The sequence below is a fragment of the Jaculus jaculus genome, chromosome 18, assembly GCF_020740685.1.
Source record: "Jaculus jaculus isolate mJacJac1 chromosome 18, mJacJac1.mat.Y.cur, whole genome shotgun sequence".
Lineage (NCBI taxonomy): Eukaryota > Metazoa > Chordata > Mammalia > Rodentia > Dipodidae > Jaculus > Jaculus jaculus.
Window position 1 is genome coordinate 10,950,768 of NC_059119.1, and position 22,193 is coordinate 10,972,960.

Sequence of the window (22,193 nt, forward strand, 5' to 3'; positions counted from 1 at the left end):
TACCTCTGCCTCCCAAGTGTTGGGATTAAAGGCATGTGCCCCACCATGCCTGGTAGAAAGATTTTATGATAGAGCTTAAGATAAGGAAAGAAGGCAGAGTTTCTGCTTCAGGGTAGGAGGTATCCCAGGAAGTGGGAAAGCCCACCTGATGACTCAGGTTGGTGTCTTTTATGGGAATTTACTGGACAGGCGAAAGTTGACCAGTTCAGTTCCCATGCCAGGCATCCAGTCGCTCTGTAATATTATTTATTTAGTTTTTGTTTTTCTATTTTTTAACTTATTTTTATTTTTTCACTTTTTAAAAATTTATTTGAGAGAGAGAGAGAGAAGCAGAGAGTGAGGAATGGGCATGTCAGGGCCTCCACCCACTGCAGTCAAACTCCAGACCCATGTGCTAAGCTGGTTTTATGTGGGTACCAGGGCATTGAACCCAGTTTTCATTAAGCTTTATAGGTATATATATATGCTTTATAGTGCCTTTTTTGTTTGTTTGTTTAGTGCAAAAGAGAGAGAATTGGTGTGCCAGGGCCTCCAACCACTGCATTCGTACTCTAGACATGTGCCCCCTTGTGTACATGGGTGACCTTGCGTTTAACGTCGCTGTGCATCTGGCTTAAGTGGGACCTTGAGCGTCGACCTGGTCCGTAGGCTTTGCAGGCACGTGCCTTAACTGCTGAGCCACCTCTCCAGCCCCACTCGGTAACCTTATTCACATCTTTCCTGGCAGATTTCTAGGGAAGGGGAGCTCATTTAGGGAAGAAGAGATGAGGAAAAGCCAGAGTCCACGCATGTATTCGGGGACCTGGTAATTTTATTCACATCCTTTGGTCTAGCTTTAGGGAAAAAGAGATAAGAGAGAAACCAGGTCCTTGTAGGCTCAAGGACCTTTCCCACTCCTAGCCAAGAAAACAAAACAAAAAACAACTTCACTTTGGTGGTGGTGAGGGGAGTATTATCCTCAACTGCCTATTGATTTATTTATTTTGGTTTTTTGAGGTAGGGTCTCCCTCTAGCTCAGGCTGGAATTCACTATGTGGTCTCAGGGTGGCCTTGGACTCATGGACTCATGGCCGTCCTCCTGTCTCCCAAGTGCTGAAAGTGGAGGCATGTGCCACTATGCCTGGCTTGGTACCTTTTTAAATTTTTTTTTTTGTTTATTTTATTTATTTGAGAGTGACAGAGAAAGAGGCAGATAGAGAGAGAGGGAGAATGGGCACACCAGGGCCTCCAGCCACTACAAATGAACTCCAGATGCTTGTGCCCCCTTGTGCGTCTGGCTAATGTGGGTCCTGGGGAATCGAGCCTCAAACCGGGATCCTTAGGCTTCACAGGCAAGCGCTTAACTGTTAAGCCATCTCTCCAGCCCTGGCTTGGTACTTTTTGAAATTCTTTTCTTTTCTATTCTATTCTATTCTTCTATTCATTTACATTCATTCAGAGAAATGATAGAGAGAGAGAGAGAGAGAGAGAGAGAGAGGGAGGGAAAGGAAGAAAGAGTATGAGTGTGCCAGGGACTTTCACCACTATAAACAAACAATTTTGTGCATCTGGCTTTATGTGGGTACTTGGGAATCAAACCTGGGTCTTTAGGCTTTGCAGGAAAGCATCTTAACTGCTGAACCACCTCTCCAGCCCTGTTTGTGTTTTGTTTTGGGGATATCTGCTCCTGGTCATTCACTGAGGAGGAACCTCTATAGGGGAATTCATTTTCCCAAAAGCATTTCCTTATATACAAGTTCTTTGGTGACTTGAATACAGCTCAGTAGCCTCTCGGAAGCTTGAACAGGGGCATGAGAATCTGATTCACTTTAAGGCCCTGGTGTCCTGTTAGGCCTCTGCCAGGAGGAGAGAGATGTGGTGGGGTGGCGGTGGGGGTGGAAAGGCCTGGAATTCACCACAGCTCAGAGAAGGGCTGGTGACGGGGTAGAAGGCTGGGCCGTTTGGGGAAGAGGCATTATTAGGCCTTATCTGAGCCAGCAAACCTTCTGAAACCTCCCTGTGCTAGGCATCACCAGAGCCTGCCCACCCAGCTAAGGAGCCACCCAGTCTAGCAGAGTGCCACCACGTGGCACCATCCCCAGGGCTTACGGGCGCGCAGAAGTCAGAGGGACCTGGCCCCTGCACCCCAGGGCACTCACACCTAGCCGAGGCGTGCGGATCATGCATGTGATGTGTCCCGGTGGCATCAGGAGACACACACTCCATGACGTGTGCACTGGGGCCTGCTGGCTTCTATGTAAAGGACACCTATGACCGGGGCAATGCTGGAGAGGAGCAGATGGTGTGCGGTCAGGCGCATTATGGCATGCGTTCTGCACGTGGTGAGTTGAGGGGTCAGAGAAGCCATCGGACGGTAGCTCTGCAAGGAAGGACTTTATAGAGGGTGAAGTATTGTCAGCGCGAGGGTACTGGCAGTTGACGGCTGCCGTGAGGGAACACTACAGGCCACAGGTGTCTCCCCAAATCCCTTCCCTGCGCGGGAACTGGCTGACAGCGGGGCAGGGGCCGGGAGCTGTGTGCCGCAAGGGGCGGAATCCCAGGCACTGTGCTGGCTCTGGCCTGGGATCCACCACGGTGGGGTGGCTGGCGGGCTCCGGGATTCTGGTTTGCTCCCTGACTTCTGCACCAGGGCTGCTGACCGGGAAACAGCAGGTGCCTGTTGTTTAGCTGAGTGGCTGGAGGGTGTGCCAAGATTCCCGGAAAACACCCCAGCCCAGGGGCCCTTCTGTGGGCATGCTGCTTGTGGGATGGTGGTGACATCCTGGACATCAGGATCACCTGTAATGTCAGGCCTTGCCCCTCCAGGAAGCCCCTGGTCTGGCTCTTCTCCTGGGCCGAGGCAGGAACACAGGCCCAGGAATTGGAGAGCTTGCTGTCCACCGCAGTCCCCTCACTGGTCCACAGAGCACCATGACCAGCTGAGGAGCCTCTCTTTTTTTTCCCTTGGGACATTGGAGCTAGCAATGCTTGCCCCGTTCCTGCAAGTCAGGGCGGTGCAAAGACCAGGCACCCACAAGACAGTGGGAAGGCTGAGGTGGCACCAGGGTGACAAAGCCAAGAGTTAGATGTGAGTGTCAGCGTTGTCCATCGGTGTCCTGCGTCAGCTAGGCAGGCTCCTGAGGAGAGCTCTGTATGACGTAGTGATGCCTTAGAGGTAATACCCAGGGAACAGAAAAAGGTCGCCTTAGGGTGTAAGTGTTTAGGACATGATTGTGTGCTGGAAGGGTGTTCAGGCAGGTGGGAAAACACTTCAGGAACACAGAGCTGTATAAGCAGGAATCTCTATGGAGGATGGGGAAAAACTCAAGACTTTTTTTTTTTTTTTTTCCGAGGTAGGGTCTCGCTCTAGTCCAGGCTGACCTAGGAATTCACTCTGTAGTCTTGGGGTGGCCTCAAACTCATAGTGATCCTCCTACCTCAGCCTCCCAAGTGCTGGGATTAAAGATGTGCACCACCATGCCCGGTGTATTTGACAATTTTAAAAAGCAAATATAAGGGCTGGAGAGATGGCTTAGCAGTTACAGCGTTTGCCTGAAAAGCCAAAAGATCCCGGTTTGACTCTCCAGGACCCATATAAGCCAGATGCGCAAGGGGGCGCACGCATCTGGAGTTCGTTTGCAGAGGCTGGAGGCCCTGGTGTGCCCATTCTCTATCTTTCTGCCTTTTTCTCTTTCTCAAATAAACAAAATATGTTGAATAAAAAATAAATACAAGCCAAAGGAAAGGTAGGACTGCTTACAGTGCAATCTTCCCGACAAAATTTGGCCTGGGTACCCACGACCTCACAGTGCCCTACACCACCTACACAAGACCCTCAAAATAGGAGGAAGAGATGAAGACAGCAAAATAAAAGAGAGACTGATTGAGAGAGGGAGGGGCATGATGGAGCGTGGGTTTATGAGGGGGATGGTGGGGGAGGGGAGAGTATTATGATTCATTTATAATTTTGGGAGTTGTCAATTTTAAAAAGTTTTTAAAAAGTAAATACATATTATTGTTATTTATTTACTCATTGTATGCCTCAACTTCCCAAGTACTGGATTCTAGCCATGCATACAGAGCCTAGTTTGTTACTTTTAAAAGTAATAACATGGGTAGAGAGATGGCTTAGAAGTTACTTTTCTACAAAGCCAAGGACCCAGGTTCCATTCCTCAGGACCCACATAAGCTCATGTGTCTGGAGTTAGTTTGTACCAGCTGGAGGCTCTAGTGTACCCATTCTCTCTGCCTCTTTCTCTTAAATAAATAAAAATTAAAAAATATTTTATTATTTATTTGCAAGGAGGGACAGAGAAAAGAGGGTGGGGAGAGGGGGGATAGGTGTACCAGGGCCTCTTGCCACTGCAAAGGAACACCAGACAAATGCATCACTGTGTGTATCTGGCTTTACATAGGTATTGGGTTATCGAGCTCAGGCTGTCAGACTTTAAAAGGAAATATCTTTAACTGCAGAGCCACCTCTTCAGTCCCTTTTCAAGTTTAAAAAATATTTTACTTTCTTTAAAAAAATATTTTTATTTATATGAGAGAGAGAAAGGGCATGCCAAGGCCTCTGGCCACTGCAAACAAACTCCAGATGCATGCGCCACCTTGTGCATCTGGCTTATGTGGGACCTGGGGAATTGAACCTGGGTCTTTAGGCATCGCAGGCATGCACTTTAACCACTAAGCCATCTCTCCAGCCCCTTAAAATTTTTTTTTATTTTTATTTATTTGAGAGCGACAGAGGTGCAGGCAGATAGAGAGAATGAGTGCACCAGGGCCTTAAGCTCCTGTAAATGAACTCCAGATGTGTTTGCCCCCTTGTGCATCTGGCTAATGTGGGTCCTGGGGATCTCCAGCCCTTTTATGTCTTAATTTTTGTAAGGAGAGAGAGAGGGGGAGTGGCCACCATTGCAAATGAACTCCATATGCATGTGCTCCGCCTGTAAGTGAGCAAGTGCCTTTAACTGTCTCAGCTCTAGCAGAGGCATTTTTTAGGTATTTGTGTAGAAAGAGTTGGGGACACATAATCGTCACTTAGGGATGGGTGAAGGAAGATATTCTTTTTTTAATTAATAACTTCCATGATTGTAAACAATATCCCATGGTAATTCCCTCCCTCCCCCCACTTTCCTCTTCGAACCTCCACTCTCCATCACATCCCCTCCCCCTCTCAGTCAGTCTCTCTTATTTTAATGTCATCGTCTCTTCCTCTTATTATGATGGCCTTGTGTAGGTAGTGTCAGGCACTGTGAGGTCATGGATATCCAGGCCATTTTGTGTCTGGAGGAGCATGTTGTAAGTAGTCCTACCCTTCCTTTGGCTCTTACATTCTTTCCACCACCTCTTCCGCAATGGACCCTGAGCCTTGGAAGGTGTGATGGAGATGTTTCAGTGCTGAGCACTCCGGTCACTTCTGAACACCATGATGCCTAAGGAAGCTATTCTTGATGCTTACTTGTTTTGATATTTTTAAGGTCTTGTCTGTAAGTCGGGCTTGTGGCGCATGCCTTTAACCCCGGCACTCAGGAGACAGAGGTAGGAGGATTGCCATGAGTTTGAGTCCAGCCTGAGACTACATAGAGCCTTCCAGGTCAGGCTGGGCTAGAGAGAGACTATACCTTGAAAAACCAAAAAAAAAAAAAAAAAAAAGCCTCTCTGCTCTTTCTAACACGTGAGCCACCAGAGGAGTGTTTAAGGAGGAACCCGAATGAGAGGTTACAAGACCCAGAATCTAGATCCTGCTGCCACTGGGAAACCATGTGACTGCACAGAGTCATGGCTGTCCGGTTCCTGTCCTGTAAAACGCAGATGGTGGTCTTTCCGCCTGCTTCACTGAACGGCGGCGGGACGAGAGACAGGGAGCTCGTAGGTCCAGGCGCTACTGTCGGGCCCTTGGCGTTTGGCTGGTTTCTTGTCTTGTTGTGACATTCCAGGGGGTCGGCAGAAGTCCTGCTACAGTGGCAGAGCACGTGTGAGCCGTTACCAGTGCCAGCAGTCACACCAGGGCTGAGTGTCAGTCCCTTCAAGAAAGGGAAGTGGATTCGATGTTGAAATATCCTCCCTGCCCATAAGCTAAAGTCCTCCTTTACCCTTCCTGCCAGCTCCCCGGCTCCCCCACATATAAAGTGTTGCTTAGAGGTGTGCATATGGCCACACCTGCTGCTCTGAGTCTGTTTTTATTTTACTTATTTTCAACTTTTTTTTGTTTTGTTTTTCAAGGTAGGGTCTCATTTTAGCTCAGGCTGACCTGGAAATCACTATGTAGTCTCAGGGTGGTCTTGAACTCACGGTGATCCTCCTACCTCTGCCTCCCGAGTGATGGGATTCAAGGTGTGCACCACAACGCATGGCTTCAATACTTTATTTATTATTTGCGAGAGAGAGAGAGACAGATAGGAAGAGAGAATGGATGTGCCAGGGCCTTGGGCGGCTGCAGACATACTCCTGATGTATGTGTCACCTACACAAGACTATCATAATAGGATGAAAAGATCGTGACATCAAAATAATGCCGGGCGTGGTGGCACACGCCTTTAATCCCAGCACTTGGGAGGCAGAGGTAGGAGGATTGCCGTGAGTTCGAGGCCATCCTGAGACTCTATAGTGAATTCCAGGTCAGCCTGGGCTAGAGTGAGACCCTATCTCGAAAAACCTAAATAAATAAATAAATAAATAAATAAATAAATAAATAAATAAATAAAAGAGAGACTGATTGGGAGGGGGAAGGGATATGATGGAGTGGAGTTTCAAAGGCTTTACTTGGGCAGTGGGGACTCAATCCTGGGTTCTTTGGCCTTGCAGGCAAGCGCCTTAACTGCTAAGCCATCTCTCCAGCCTTATTTTATTTTTATTTTTTTGTGCGAGAATGTTTGGCATGTAGCCCAGGTTGGCCTCAGACTCTCAATCCTCCTGCCTGAGCTCCCTGAGTGTTTAGGTGACAACGTATGTCGCCTCACCCAGTGCAGTCTCATTCTCTCTACCTCTGAGAGAGGGAGAGATTTTCCATGGCCGTGCCCTTTCTACGGGACGGGAAAATGCCCTGGTTACTGATAATCCTGTCACGACCGGCCTGCTCACTTGAGCATGTGCAGTCTTGAATTCTTTTTTTGTGTGTGTGCCTATTCTGTTTGTGATCAGGAGGTGGGGCTGGGGTCAGGGCCAGCGGCCATGCTTGAGTAGTGCCCAGTGCCAGGCCCCTGGTTCTTTCAGTGGCTGACAGCTCTGCGCCAGGGCGCTTGGCAAGGCTGCTTTCTCGCTGTGGTGATGTCTCCTGCCTCAGCCTGGGTCTAGCTGTGGGAGCTGTTGAGCATCAAATGCCCCCTGGTCCACACTCCAGAGTAAGGAGGGCAGTTCTCTGGGCAAGAGGGTCAGGCAGCGCTGTGGCTTCCCCTCTCATGGATGGGGCTGCAGGGGACGGTGGCTGAGGCCCTGGGGGCTGGTCAGACTCAGACGGGGAGGGAAGGGCTGAGTTTGTTATGGGGTACCCGTGTCCCTGCCAGTGCCAGCAGGGCGTCCTCACACCTGCCTCAGGCAGCATGCTTCAGAGCGGGCACGTGGCAGCCAGGGCTTCTGTCTTGGCTCCTGGGAGCCCTTGTCTGTGGCGGATGTTCCAAAGGCTGAGACTTGCATGAGAAGCCATCAGAAGAGATGACATGCTGAGCCCACCCATGATCAAGTATAAAGCGGGGTTGGGGGACAGCAGGGACTCTGTGGGTACCACCTGGCCGGAGCGGTAGGCGCAGGGTTTCGGTCGAGGAGGCAGCTGTGAACGCACGAGTATGTGTGCCTGAGGGGCTGGAGGAGGGCAACATGTGGGTTCTCCACTGACTGCCAAGGGTGTGGAGCCCGCTGCCCATGATCCCACTGCCATTTCTCGCCCGCTGTTGTGGACAGTATCCCCTGGACTGTAAGCCAGAACGACCCTTTCCCCCACAGCCCTGTGGGGAAGAGCAGCAACCCCACTGAGGAAGGAGGAAGATGATGGTTCCCACACGACACATGATGTAGCCATGTAATCCATACAAAGTGTGTTCTTTTTTTTTTTTTTCCTTTGGTTATTTGAGGTAGGGACTCACTCTAGCTCAGGGTGGCCTGGAATTCACTATGTGGTCTCAGGGTGGCCTTGGAGTCATGGCAATATATATATGCAACTGTCCTGGCAGGATACACTTGTATCCTTCTCTTCAACTATCAGACTACTGAGACCTAGACCCCAGGGAATTGAAAATTTCCCAGAAGACTCATGAAGGAAAAGGCTGAGGCTCTCGTGACACCTAGGGAAGGGAGTTTGTCTCCCAGAAAGAGATGGGTCAGTCAGTGATGGGCAGGACCACATCTTGACCAGGTGTGCTTACCTATTCACTTTTAAATATTTTACTTTTACTTATTTATTTGAGAGAGAGATGAAGAGAGAGAGAAAGAATGGGTGCTCCAGCTACTGCAAATGAACTGCAGACGCATACTTCACTTTGTGCATTTGGCTTTTGTGGGTACTGGGGAATTGAACCTATGTCCCTTGGCTTTGCAGGCAAGTATTTTAACTGCTAAGCCATCTCTCCAGCCCCCACTTAGCTATTTGTTTTTATTTATTTGATAGAGAGAAAGAGAGAGAATGGGCATGCCAGGGCCTGCAGCCACTGCAAATGAACTCCAGATGCATGCACCACTTGTCCTGGGAAATTGACCCTGGGCCCTTTGGCTTTGCAGGCAAATGCTTTTTACCACTAAGCCAGCTCTCCAGCCCCTGCGTAGCTATTTAAACCTCATGTCATGACCTCAAAGATGGTCAGGTTACTGGACCTCTTGATTGTTTCTGTTCCCACTCTGGCTACATTGAGTAAAATCTTTCTCTGCTTCTCACTATTACTTTAACTGGCCTGTTGGGTGATGGGCGACTCTTTAGGGCCGCCGAGGGCTCAGACTCTGACCACAGCTGCTTTGGTAACACCCGTCTCCGTGCTGAGCGGGCTCTGCCCTGTGGTGATCCGGGCCCTGAGCGGAAGAGAAGCCTGTCTCCAGAAAAGCATGACTGCTGCGCTCGGCTTGGGTTTGACTCAGCTGTTCTAGAATCTTGGGGTTCTTGGATTACTGTATGTGTCGAGCTGAAGCTCCAGGGAGGGGCTGGGATGGTTCCAGAGTTTCATTCTGTCTGGCTGGAACACCCTTAATTGTTTTCCTTAGATCACCCCTCTGCAGAGCAGGGGACCATGTTTTTCTCAAGGAGAGGGTGATTGCACCGATGGGCCTTAGATCTGCAGGTGCAAGATCTCATTCCCCATGCTGTGTCCTCAAACCTTAGCTTAGCTTCTTGTAGCCTCCGTCAGCCATCTGTGACGTGGGGATTCAGATGCCTTCCTGGGTTGTGTTTGTGACCTCACAGTGACTGATGCCACCTACACAAGACCTGCATAATATGAGGCCAGCCCCCCCAAAAATAACCAAGCCAGAACAAAAAATGACATCATATTGGAGAGATGGCTTAGTGGTTAAGGCACTGGCCTACAAAACCTAACAACCCCAGTACCCATGTAAAAGTCAGATGCACAAGGTGGCGCATGCATCTGGAGTTTGACTGTAATGGCTGGAGACCCTGATGGGCCCATTCTCTCTGTCTCTCTCTTCTGTCTCCCTCTCTTCTGGCAAATAAATGAGTAAATAAATAAATATTTAAGAAATATATTAAAATTGTTTTAAAGGGCTGGAGAGATGCCTTAGCAGTTCAGCGCTTGTCTATGAAGCCTAAGGACCCAGGTTTCAGGCTCCATTTCCCAGGACCAATGTTAGCCAGATGCACAAGGGGGCGCATGCGTCTGGAGTTCATTTGCAGTGGCTGGAAGCCCTGGCGCACCCATTCTCTCTTTCTCTCTCTCTCTCTGTCTGTCTCTCTCAAATAAATAAACAAAAAACCAAATAAACTTTCTTAAAATTGTTTTAAAAATGATATCAGAAGAGGGACTAGTTAGAAAGAAGGGGTTCAGTGAGGGGAGATATGTGAGAGGGGAACAAAGGAGGGAGGTGGGAGGGTTTTATGATCAGGATATATTGTGTATTTGTATGGAGGTTGTCAATAAAAAGTTAAAGGGAAAAAAAAAGTTAAAGGAAAATAAAGAAGGATGTCTCCTTGGGGCTAGGGAGATAGATCAGGTGGTAAAGCACTTGTTATACCAGCATGAGGACTTGAGGCCACATCCCTAAAACCCATGTTAAAAAGCTGAGCAAGAAAGCCAGGTGTGGTGGCACATGCTCTTAGCCCTAGCATTGGGAGGCAGATGGAGGATTGCTGTGAGTTCAAAACCAATCTGGTTACAGACAGAGTTCGAATTCAGCCTGGGATAGAGCGAGACTCTGCCTCAAAACAACAAAACTCAAACAAACAGAAAAATCAAACCTGGTTTCTTGTGCTTATAATTGTAATACTGGGGAGGCAGACACAGGTTGGATCCCTATTGCTTCCTGGCCAGCCAATCTTGCCTACTTGGTGAGTTCCAGGTGGATGAGAGGCCTTGTCTCAGAAAGAAAAGGTGGGGGTTGGAGAGATGGCTTAGCAGTTAAGGCACTTGCCTGCGAAGCCTAAGGACCCATGTTCGACTGTCCAGATCCCATGTAAGCTAGACGCACAAAGGTGAGGCAAGCACATGGCCACTAGGTGGCGCAAGCATCTGGAGTTCGATTTCAGTGGCTGAGCCCCTGGCATGTCAGTTCTCTCTGTTTCGGTCTTTGTCTCTCTTTCTCTCTCGCTTGCTTTCTCTAAATCAAAAATTAAAAAATATATATATTAAGAAAAAAGGTGAGCAGTGCCCAAGAGGCACAACACCCGAGGTTGTTCTCTGGCCTCCATACACACATGCACACAGTCTTCCTGTTAGGATCCTTTTGAAGATTAAATGTCATACTGGATGCACAAGCTCTTGCTTTACTTTACGTAAGCCCCGGCATAATTACAAGCCATGATATAATTACAAAGCCGTCTTCCATTAGCCAGCATTTCTGAGCTCCTTCTCTGCCAAGCAGCCAGGCCAGCTGTATTTAACAGGCACCCTTTCCCTGAGGGACCCACCCAGAGTCAGAGGAGGGTCGCACGTCTGCTGCCAGTCATGCTGTTGCTTGGGGAGGGTGGCAGTTGAAGCGTGAGGCTGGGGCAGTTGGGTGACTATTTCTGGGGGAATCTGGTCTCTGCTACTCCCTGCTGCGTCCTTAGCAGACAGCTTGCTCCTTCAGAAAGACCATCACTGGGCTGGAGAGATGGCTTAGCGGTTAAGCGCTTGCCTGTGAAGCCTAAGGACCCCGGTTCGAGGCTCGGTTCCCCAAGTCCCACGTTAGCCAGATGCACAAGGGGGCGCACGCGTCTGGAGTTCGTTTGCAGAGGCTGGAAGCCCTGGCGCGCCCATTCTCTCTCTCTCCCTCTATCTGTCTTTCTCTCTGTGTGTCTGTCTCTCTCAAATAAATAAATAAATAAATAAATAAATAAATAAATAAATAAATAAAAAGAAAGACCATCACTAATGGAGTGATGCCTCAGTGACTATAGGTGCTTGCTTGCAAAGCCTGCTGGCCTGGGTTTGATTCCGTAGCCAGCGGCAAGAGACCCTGGCGTGTGCTTATATGTGTGCTTGCGTGCACACACACAATTTGGAAAAAAAGAAAGACCATTGTACCATTGGATTCTCTGCCCCAGGCTTGCTCTGCATTGGGATCAGGTCTGCATTTCTTTCCTCCCTTTTGACCTTTCCTTCCTTCCTCTCTCTCATTTTTTTAAAGGCAATATCTCACTATAATCCCGCACTGTCCAGGAACTCACTCTGTAGTGGCCTCAAACTCACAGCGATCCTTCTACATCTGCCTTTTGAATGCTGGGATTAAAGCCTTTTTAAAATTTTTCTAAATTTTTATTTATTTATTTATTTGACAGACAAAGAGGGAGGGAGGGAGAGAGAGACTGGGTGCACCAGAGCCTCCAGCCACTGCAAATGAACTCCAGACGTGTGGGTCCCCTTGTGCATCTGGCTTATGCGGGTCCTGGGGAATTGAACCTGGGTCCTTTCACTTTGCAGGCAAATGCCTTAACCGCTAAGCCATCTCTTCAGCTGTTTTCTTTGAGGTAGGGTCTGGCTCCAGCCCAGGCCTGACCTGAAATTACTCTTAGGGTGTCCTTGAACTCACAGCGATTCTGGTGCCTCAGCCTCCCATGTGCTGGGGTTACAGGCATGTGCCACCACTCCCGGCCTGCTCTTTTTTTTTTTTTTTTTTTTTTTTGAGGTAGGGTCTCACTGGCTCAGGCTGACCTGGAATTCACTATGGAATCTCAGGGTCACAGCGATCCCCCTACCTCTGCCTCCCGATTGCTGGGATTAAAGGAGTGTGACACCACGCCTGGCTTTTTTTTTTTTTTAATTAAATTAAGGTATACCTGTGTGTGTCCATGTGTGTGGATTGTGTACCTGCATGTGGAGGCCAGAGATCAGTGTTGGGTGTCTTTTTCAGCTCTGTTGCTCAGTGAGAGTTTACCAGGTCGATAAAGTAGCCAGCCAGCAGGCCCTAAGGATCTTCCTGTCTGTGGTGCCTCAGCGCTGGGGTTACAGGTGCCACCGTGCCTGGCTTTTACACGGGTGCTGGGCTCTGAACTGAGGTCCTCCTGCTTGTGCACAGCTCTGTACCCACTGAGTCGTCTCCCTAGCCCCTGTGACCCACTCTTTGGTATCGTTTTTCTTTTTTCCCTTTTTATTGCCCGCATCCATACTTACAGACAATACACCATGATTTTTTTCCTCCCCCCCCCCCACTTCCCCTTCACAAATCTACACCCATCATGTCCCCTCCCTCTCTCCATTAGTCTCTCTTTTATTTTGATGTCATCATACTTTCCTCCTATTATGAGAGTCTTGTGAAGATAATGCTAGGCACCACGACTTCGTGGATACCAAGGCCAATTTCTATCTGGTTGCTTGCCATTTTGTGTCTGGAGGAGCACGTTGTAAGGAGTCCTGTCATTCTTCCTTTGGATTTTACATTCTTTCCACCACACCACCGCTTCCGCAATGGACCCTGAGCCTTGGAAGGTGTGATAGAGATGTTTTAGCACTGGACACTCCTCCTTCACGTCTTCTCAGCACTATGGTGCCTTTTGGGTCATTCCACCACCATCTGAAAAGAGAAGCTTCTCTAACCAAAACTGAGAGTAGCATTAATATATGAACATTGAGAGAAGTGCTTTCTGGGCATAGAGTGGGTCTCCAGTCCAATTAGAGAGCAGTTGGTTTATCCCAGAACAGACATGCCACTGTTGCACCCACTGGCTCATTATCTACTCCTGGTGGGAAACCGAGAGCCTTGTCAATAGCCTGTAATTTTTTTTTTTTTTTTTGAGGAAGGGTCTTCTAGCTCAGGCTGAACTGAAATTTACTATGTAATCTCAGGGGGGCATTGAACTCACAGAGATCCTCCTACCTATGCCTCCTGAGGATTTTTTTTTCTTTTTTTAAGATTTTATTTATTTTTTGTTTTTTTGAGGTGGGGTCTCAATCTGGCCCAGGCTGACCTGGAATTCACTATGTAGTCTCAGGGTGGTGTTGAACTCACTGTGATCCTCCTACCTCTGCCTCCCAAGTGCTGGGATTGAAGACATGCCCACACCTGGCAAAGATTTTGTTTTTATTTATTTGAGACAGAGAGAGGGAGCGAGAGGTAGAGGGAGAATGGGCACACCAGGGCCTCTAGTCACTGCAAACGAACTCCAGATGCGTGTGTCACCATGTGCATCTGGTTCATGCGGGAACTCACAGTGATCCTCCTACCTCTGCCTCCCGAGTGCTGGGAATAAAGGCATGCGCCCCCTATGCTGGCTCTAAAAATATTTTCTTTATTCTTTTACAAGGAGAAAGAAAGAGAGGGAGGGAGAGGGAGAGAATGGGTGTGCCAGGGCCTCTAGCCATTACAGATGAACTCCACATACATGCACCACTTTGTGCATCTGGCTTTACCTGCGTCATTAGGCATTGCAGGCAAGCGCCTTAGCCACTGAGCCATCTCTCCAGACCCCACTCTTTGGTTTCCGATTATCCTTCATTTGGCTGTGTCTCTTGGAGAAAGGCAAATTAATGACTGTTAATGACTGCCTATGTGGCTACAGGATTGGTGCCGTGATTGGCTGCCACCGTGCCTTATAACACTCCTGGAGGGAGTGTAAGGTCTGGAGACCAGAACAAAATATTCATAAGTGACCTAGCCTGAAATCAGGACATTCCGAGCCTCTCTGAGCAGTGAGCACGAGATGCCATTCTCATCTCAGCAGCAAATCTGCCCCAAGGTCGTCAGTGTTACTGAGTCGTGAGTCATGAGTCCGGCTCTGTCCCCGTGAGCAGACTGTGTGCAGGGCTCCATGTCAGGCACTGGGGAGGCGGAGGTGGACAGTCCAGACATGGCAGAGGTGACAGTCCTAGAAAGCTGTGATGCAGACTAGATGTGGGAGATTAGTGCCCGGGAGACTCTCGGGGAGGTAGGTGGACATGTTCCAGACTTAATGGTCTGTCCTGAACTTGGAACAGGTAAGAATTGGAGAGCTGGGAAGAGAGGAGAGGAGAGGCAGTGACCAGGAGCGGGAGGGGTGGTGCCTATATGCCGACAGCGGGGCATCCCCCCTGCCAGCATGGGCATCTAGTGAGAGCGGGAGCTCACCACGCTTGTGGTATGAAAGGCTCCCGGGACAGGGGCACAGTGTGCTGGAACGAGAGATTGCAGGCGGAAAGCCACCACAGTGGAGGCCGCTCCACTGTTCCCGCTCCTTTTTTTTTGTTGTTGTTTTTTGGATTTTCGAGGTGGGGTCTCACTCAAGCCCAGGGGTGACTTGGAATTCACTATGTAGTCTCAGGCTGGCCTCAAACTCACGGAGATCCTCCTACCTCTGCCTCCCGAGTTCTGGGATTAAAGGCGTTCACTACCATGCCTGGCATAAGCACTTTAAATTATTTTTATTTATTTATTTCTTTGACAGAGAGAAAAAGGGGTGAGTGGACAATAGGCATGACAAGGGCCTCCAGCCACTGCAAATGAACTCCAGACATATGCATTATCTTGTGCATCTGGCTAACGTGGGTCCCGGTGACTCGAACCTGGGTCCTTTGGCTTTGCAGACAAACGCCTTAACCACTAAGCCACCCCTCCAGCCCGGCATAAGCACTTTTTAGGAGACTAAATAGGAAGGTATGCTGAAGGAAGGGAATAATTAGGAGCCTGAGTTTAGGTGTCAGGGGAGCTGAAGGAGATTTGGGGACCCGGGAAGAGTGTTGTGGCCTGCTAGGAGGTGTGGACAAGCTGGCCTGGCACAAAGCCTTCTACGTGTGGGCACAGGGCCTCAGGTACTTCTTAGAGTGAGTTTCTGCTCCGGACCAGCCACCGTCTGCCCTCGGAAGTGCTCCAGCCCTTTGCTCACTGTTTCTGCCTTCCTAGAAGTCAAGTTCAAGGAAGCCTGCCACCACTGCGGTCTCATGTTGATAGTAATGACGTCTAGCGATCACTCATTGTCCCCTAAGAGCTTCTCTAGCTCCTTTGATCTTACGAGATACTGTGAAGCAGGCGGGTCTTGAACTCATGATCTTCCTGAGCTCAGGCTCCCAAATGCTGGGATTGTAGGCATGCTCTACCGTGCCTGGCTAGGCCCTATTCATTTCAGTTGAGAAAACTGAAATCCATCCAACTGGTTGGCAACAGGGCTGGAACTTTAACCCAGATGTCTGGCTGTAGAGGGTTCATTTTTAATTTTTTTAAAAACTTTGTTATTTTATTTTATTTGTTTGAGAGAGAGGGGGTGGGGTGGGGGAGAGGAGGGAATGGGCATGCCAGGGCCTTCAGTCACTGCAAACTCTAGATGCATGTGCTACCTTGTTCATCTGGTCTACGTAGGTCCTGGGGAATTGGACCTGGGTCCTTTGGCTTTGAAGGCAAGCGCCTTAACCGCTAAGCCATCCGTCCAGCCCTGGCGCCTTCATTCTTAAGGAAACTTGAGGTATTTCTGATATGGGAGGTCCTTGGGCATGGAAGGGCCATACTCCAGAGTCGGAAAGGAACCTGGAGTTGTCATGTTCTCTTTGCAGGTAAGGAGCTGGGACCAGAGTGTTTATGCCATGCTGCGGCCAGTATGGCCGAGGGAATTGTATGATGTGCCAGTGGTTTGATGTGCTCTTGAGGATGGCCCAGTGCTGGCTGGAGTGCCATTTTCCTGGGCACAGGTTCCAGTGACCCTGTCCTGTGTCCCTGAGCCAGGCTGGAGCCTCGGTCTCACTCTCCCCCCGTCTTGTCTTATCTCCCAGATTGACAAGTACCTGTACGCCATGCGGCTCTCCGATGAAACTCTCATAGATATTCTGACTCGCTTCAAGAAGGAGATGAAGAACGGCCTCTCCCGGGATTATAATCCCACAGCCACGGTCAAAATGTTGCCGACCTTTGTAAGGTCCATTCCTGATGGTTCTGGTGAGTCCCTGGAGGGCTGAGTGCTCATGAAACTGTCTTTCCAGCTGGTATTTGCTTATGTGTTCGTTCATTCGCTCGCTCACCACTGCATCTGTGTCTTCTCCCATCTCTCCACCCCAGCCTTCCTTCCCTTCCTCTCTCTACCCACCCGCCCATCTCTTTTCCCATCGATCCAGCCTCCATCCTTTCATCCAATCACCATCCATCCACCCTCCTGTTCTCCCATTAATCTATCCATCCCTTCATTTATTCACTCATACATCCATTCATCCTCTCGTCCCTCTGTCCATCCACCCTCCCGTTTGTCATGTGCCAGGTACGGATGACACTACATTGCACATTGCTGACCTTCCCCTCCTGGGTGGGGCTGTGCAGTGACTTGTGACACTTTGAAAGTGCAGCATTTTGGGGTTTGTGGATGCTGTGTTGGCCTTACGTCTTTAGAATAAACCAAGGGCTCATTTGAGGAGCATCTCTTCATTGAGCACCAGGACCAACCTAAGTAGCAACCCTTAGTGGCCAGGGCAGTCTTGGACTCGAGGGAGAATTCAAGTCCCTATTTGAACAAATTCCCCACAAGCTCAATCAAGAAAGCAGAAAAATGGGGAGGAGTGGTGGCATTCTTCTTTTGTCTGCGCCCATGGGGTTTGTGCCTGAAATGGAGATTCGAGGGGCTCCCTGAGGACTCCCCACACCCCGCCCTGCGGTGTGGGCACAAAGGTCAAGTGGAGACCCAAAGTCAAGGCCTTATCTGCTTCACGGCAGCCACCCTTCCCTGGCAACCCAGTTTCTACTTTGCAAACGTGGGTTCTGAGAATCACACAGTGAGCCGCACCCTGTGCTCTGGGCCTCACTTGCTGGGAGGTCCCAGGAGGTCATTTTTTTTTTTTGGTGTGTGTGGGGGGAGGCACTTTCCCGAGTTTGGCCTCTATCTCTGTTCCTGCTATTTCTTCCTGCTCTGGATGCCTGGATCTTATCGTTTCAAAGCAGCCTGTGTGTAGATTCCAGGAAAGCCACAGCTGTGAAGCACACACTGGGAGCTGCGGTTACAACAGCTGAGGCCACCCGCCTGCTGGGCTTCGCCTTGCCATGCAAACGGGCCTGGCCACGGGCGGCTCTCGGAGTCCACGAAGCACCTTTGCTGTTCGCCACACACACTCTGACATCTTTGTCTCACATGTTTCTTGGTCTGTTTTAAGAATATGCTCCAGGGCTAGAGGGCTGGCTTCGTGGTGAAGGCATTTGCCTACAAAGCCTAAGGTCCCCGGTTCTATTCATCAGGACCCACGTAAACCAGATGCATAAGGGGGCGCATGCAGCTGGAGTTTGTTTGCAGTGGCTGGAGGTCCTGGCGCTTCTCTTTGCTTCTTTCTCTCTCAAATAAACAAAAAGAAAAACTAAAAAAAAAAAAAGAATCTGTTTCAGAGGCTGGAGAGATAGCCAAGTGGTCAAGGTGCTGGCATGCAGAGCCTAACAGCCTGGGTTTGATTTCCCAGTACCAGTACATAAAGCCAGATGCACAGAATGGCACATGCATCAAGAGTTTGTTTGTAATGGCTGGAGGCCCTGGTGCGCCCATTCTCTCTGTCTGTCTTCTATCTCTCTCTGCTTGCAAATAAACAAACTTAGAAAACTTAGAAAAGAGAAAGAGCTTGCTCCAGGGGAAGGGGAGATGGCTCAGTAGTTAAAGGTGCTTGCTTTCATAGTCTGTTGACCCAGATTCAGTTCCCCAGCACCTACATAAAGCAAGATGCACATGTGTGTTGTGTATGTGGCCCTTCCCCCTCCACAAACAAATAAAATAAAAAGAATCTACACTACCCTTGACCTTTTATTTATGGTTACTAACACATACATACACATATGTATTTATTTATATATTTATTGGCTTTTCAAGATAAGCTTTCCCTGTAGTTCAGGCTGACTTGAATTCACTATGTAGTCTCAGAGTGTCCTTGAACTCACAGTGATCTTCTTAACTCTGCCTCCCTGGTGTTGAGATTAAAGGCATGCACCACTATGCCCAGTACCTCTTGCTGAAGTCCTAGAAAGGTTCTGGTCAGGTGCTGGGCTTGGGAGAACTCTGAAAGATACCTGATCGTGTGGGCGCCTGATCTTGTGTGACCAGCTTTGGGCATACATTAGGGAGGGGGCAGGGCAGAGGAGGTTGGTGGTGCAGTGACTCGGTGCCTTTTATTCCGTATCCTCACTCGGGAAGGGTACTGGGGCAGCGGCGACGTTCTCTGTCACTCTCTCCGCGAACCATTTCCAGTGTCCAGGGTCTCAAAGTGGGATCCAAGAACACTAGTAATGTAGTCATTCATTTGCCACATCTGATCCTCCTGCAAACAAGGGCTAGAACTCATAGTCATTTGAGAAGCACTCCATTCTCCAGTTCCCTCGTAGGGATTCCTAGTAGGTACTAGCATAGTCAAGGTTCTGAGCAGTCTTGAAAGAGAAGAACCTGGCATAACCTTGGCATCACCACTTGTCCCCCAGCATCTCCTAACATAGCTGATTTATTTGGAAACCTTCATTGAAAATTAAAAATATATATATATATATATTTTTGTTTTGTTTTGTTTTTTTTGTTTTTTTTCGAGGTAGGGTCTCACTCTGGGCCAGACTGACCTGAAATTCACTATGGAGTCTCAGGGTGGCCTTGAACTCACAGCGATCCTCCTACCTCTGCCTCCCAAGTGCTGGGATTAAAGGCGTGCGCCACCACGCCCGGCAAAATATATTTTGTTTATTTGGGAGAAAGAATGGGTGTACCAGGGCCTCTAGCCACTGCAAATGAACTCCAGATGCATGTGCTTCTTGTGCATCTGGTTTACGTGGGTCCTGGAGAGTTGAACCAGGAACTTTTGGCTTTGCAGGCAAACGCCTTAACCACTAAGCCAACTAACTCTCTAGCCCTGGAAACATTCATTTTTATTTTATTTTTTTAATATATTTTTAAAATTTTTGATTATTTATTAGCGAGTGAGAGAGGCAGATAGAGAATGGGTGCGCCAGGGGGCCTTTAGCCACTACTAATGAACTCCAGATGCATGCGCCACCTTGTGCATCTGGCTTACGTGGGTCCTGGAGAATCAAACCTGGGTCCTTTGCCTTTCAGGCAAGCGCTTTAACTACTAAGCCATCCCTCCAGTCTGAAACGGTCATTTTAAAAAGCTAGCTCTGAAATCTATTTTGTGTAACATTCCTCTCTCATACCTATCTATCTTTGGTGTTATTTGTTGTTAATGTTCATCAAATAATTGCATGCCTCAGCATCAGTCATGCCTTACTCATGACCCGTGTAGTTATCCACCCATCCTGGGAAACACGTGCTGGCCTTTGCAGGATCCGACCCAGCAGCCTAGACCACGCCCCCCTTGAGCCTCTCTTCTGAGCTGATAGGATCAAGCATCAGCGCCCCCCACAAACACAGACCAGTGCTGACAGCAAAAAAAAGGGAAAGAGGGGATGAGGCCAAATCCCCGAGTCATGGGGACACCCTTAGGCCCTCCGTATTATTGTATATGTATAAATTTATTTTTTGTTTGTTTCTTTTGTTGTTGTTTGTTTGAGGTAGGGTCTTGCTATAGCCCAGGCTGACCTGGAATTCACTCTGGAGTCCCAGGCTGACCTCAAACGCAAAGCAACCCTCCTACCTCTGCCTCCTCAGGTACTAGGAATAAAGGTGTGTGCCACCTGCCTGGTTTTGAGTTCTTGCATTTTATTCTAAGGATGCCAGTCATCCTTTTCTTTGTTTTTTGAGATAGGGTCTCGCTCTAGCACAGGTTGATCTGGAAATCACTCTGTAGTCTTAGGCTGGCCTCAAACTCATGGTGTTCCTCCTGCCTCTGACTGTCAAATGCTTAGATTAAAGATGCACACCACCACACCCTGCCTGATCCTTTTTTTTTTTTTTTTTTTTTGGCTTTTTTGCAAGTAAAGGGAGAGAGGGGGGTAGGGGAAGGCAGGCATACTAGGGTCTAGGGCAGCTGCAAACAAACTGCAGACACACATCAGTTTGTGCATCTGAATTTATGTGAATTTATGTGGGTCCTAGAGAATGGAATTTAGGCAAGCAGGCAGGGCTTTGCAGGCAAGCTCTCTCCCCAGTTTCCCATATCAGCCTGTGTGTATTTTCTCTTAAAGTTTTAAAAGTTTTATTTATTTTCTACTTATTTGATAGAAAAAGAGGCAGAGAGAGGATGTGCATGCCAGGGCCTCCAGTCACTGTAGATGAACTACAGACGCATGCGGCCCCTTGTGCATCTGGCTTATGTGGGTCCTGGGGAATCGAACCGGGGTCCTTTGGCTTTGCAGGCCTTAACCGCCAAGCCATCTATCCAGCCCCAGCCTGTTTTTTAGTGAACTTTTCCCGCGTTCATTATTTTTCTTTTTTATGGACAGCATTTCTTTGTTAAGTTTCTCTGAGTAGACTTTTCCAACTGTGCTCATTCATGAAGTGTCTTTTTCCTCTCTTCTTATAAAAATATTGTGGGTATCAGTGAGATTGTCAGCTTTTTGAAGGTATATATATTCTTGGATATTCCTTTATTTCTCCTTCATGGTTCCTAACATGGTCTTTACCAAACGAGAAGCCAAAAGGTACTGCCTGGCAGCTTTTGAGTGTACCGTTGTCGACAGCAGGGAATGCCTTCAGCGCACCCAGGGAGCTGGGCCAAGGCCGCCCCGCGTGAAGGCAGTCTGCGTTGGCTCTGTATTCCGGCGCAGGCACCTGGCCCTGTGTTTGCTGTTCGTTATTTGCTGGTAATTGTGGCCATCATTAGAAAGGGGAGACAGGCCGGGGCCCTCAGATACTGAGCTAATGAGCCCATCAGGCAGAGCGGCTCTCCTGGCTGCAGTGGGAATGGGAATTGTAGAGAAAGGGCAAGTAGGAGGCTTGGGCTGACGTGGGATGGCAGATTGGAAGCCAGAGATTCGAAGGGGGAGTTGAAGGGAAGATGCTGTCGCCAAAAGAGGCTGAAGTCGAAGAAAAAGGAAAGGAAAGGATGTTGGGGAGACTTCTCCCGCTACCACTTGCATTGTTTCTCTCCACCTTTGAGAAGTCATGACCTTGGAGAGAGACCTGAGAGATTGAGAGAGAGAGAGAGAGAGAGGGAGGGAGGGAGGGAGGGAGGGAGGGAGGGAGGGAGGGAGGGAGGGAGGATGGGCATACCGTGACGTCCTGCTGCTGCAAAGGACCTCCAGATGCAATCACCACGTTGTGCATCTGGCCTTAAATGGGTCCTGGGGAATTGCACCCCAGCCCTAAGGCTTTGCAAGCAAGTACTTTTTGTTGTTGTTGTTTGGTTTTCGAGGAAGAGTCTCGCTCTAGCCCAGGCTGACCTGGAAAGGACTATGTGCTCTCAGGGTGGCCTTGAACTCGCAGCGATCCTCCTACCTCTGCCTCCCCAGTGCTGGGATTAAAGGCGTGTGCCACCTCGCCCGGCTTTAGCGCTTTGTAACAGCTGGGCCATCTTCCCAGCCCACTTCACATCTTTGAACCTCTATTTCCTCATCTGTAACATGGGCATGAGAGTCTGCTGGTACACGTTTGCAATCCTAAACTTACTCAGGAGGCTGAGGCAGGAGGATTCTGAGTTCAAGGACTGATGGGAGCTGAAAACAGAAGAGTTTGAAGCCACAGAGATGCCAGACATCCCGAGCTTACCAAAGCCCCTGTTGCCCTTACCCGAAGTCATTCCTGGGTGTCTGTTGCCCAGCAGAGTGCAGGAGAGAACAGA

At 49.0% G+C, this 22,193-nt stretch overlaps 1 protein-coding gene across 1 annotated transcript in view; it reads left to right on the forward strand.

The window, feature by feature from the left end:
* Hk1 (hexokinase 1) overlaps nucleotides 1-22,193 on the forward strand; it is a 79,124-nt gene that overhangs the window by 15,628 nt on the left and 41,303 nt on the right. Inside the window, exon 2 of the mRNA XM_045137375.1 lies at nucleotides 16,287-16,449. Coding sequence (XP_044993310.1) covers nucleotides 16,287-16,449 — 163 coding nt within the window. The remainder of the gene's footprint in view (nucleotides 1-16,286; nucleotides 16,450-22,193) is intronic.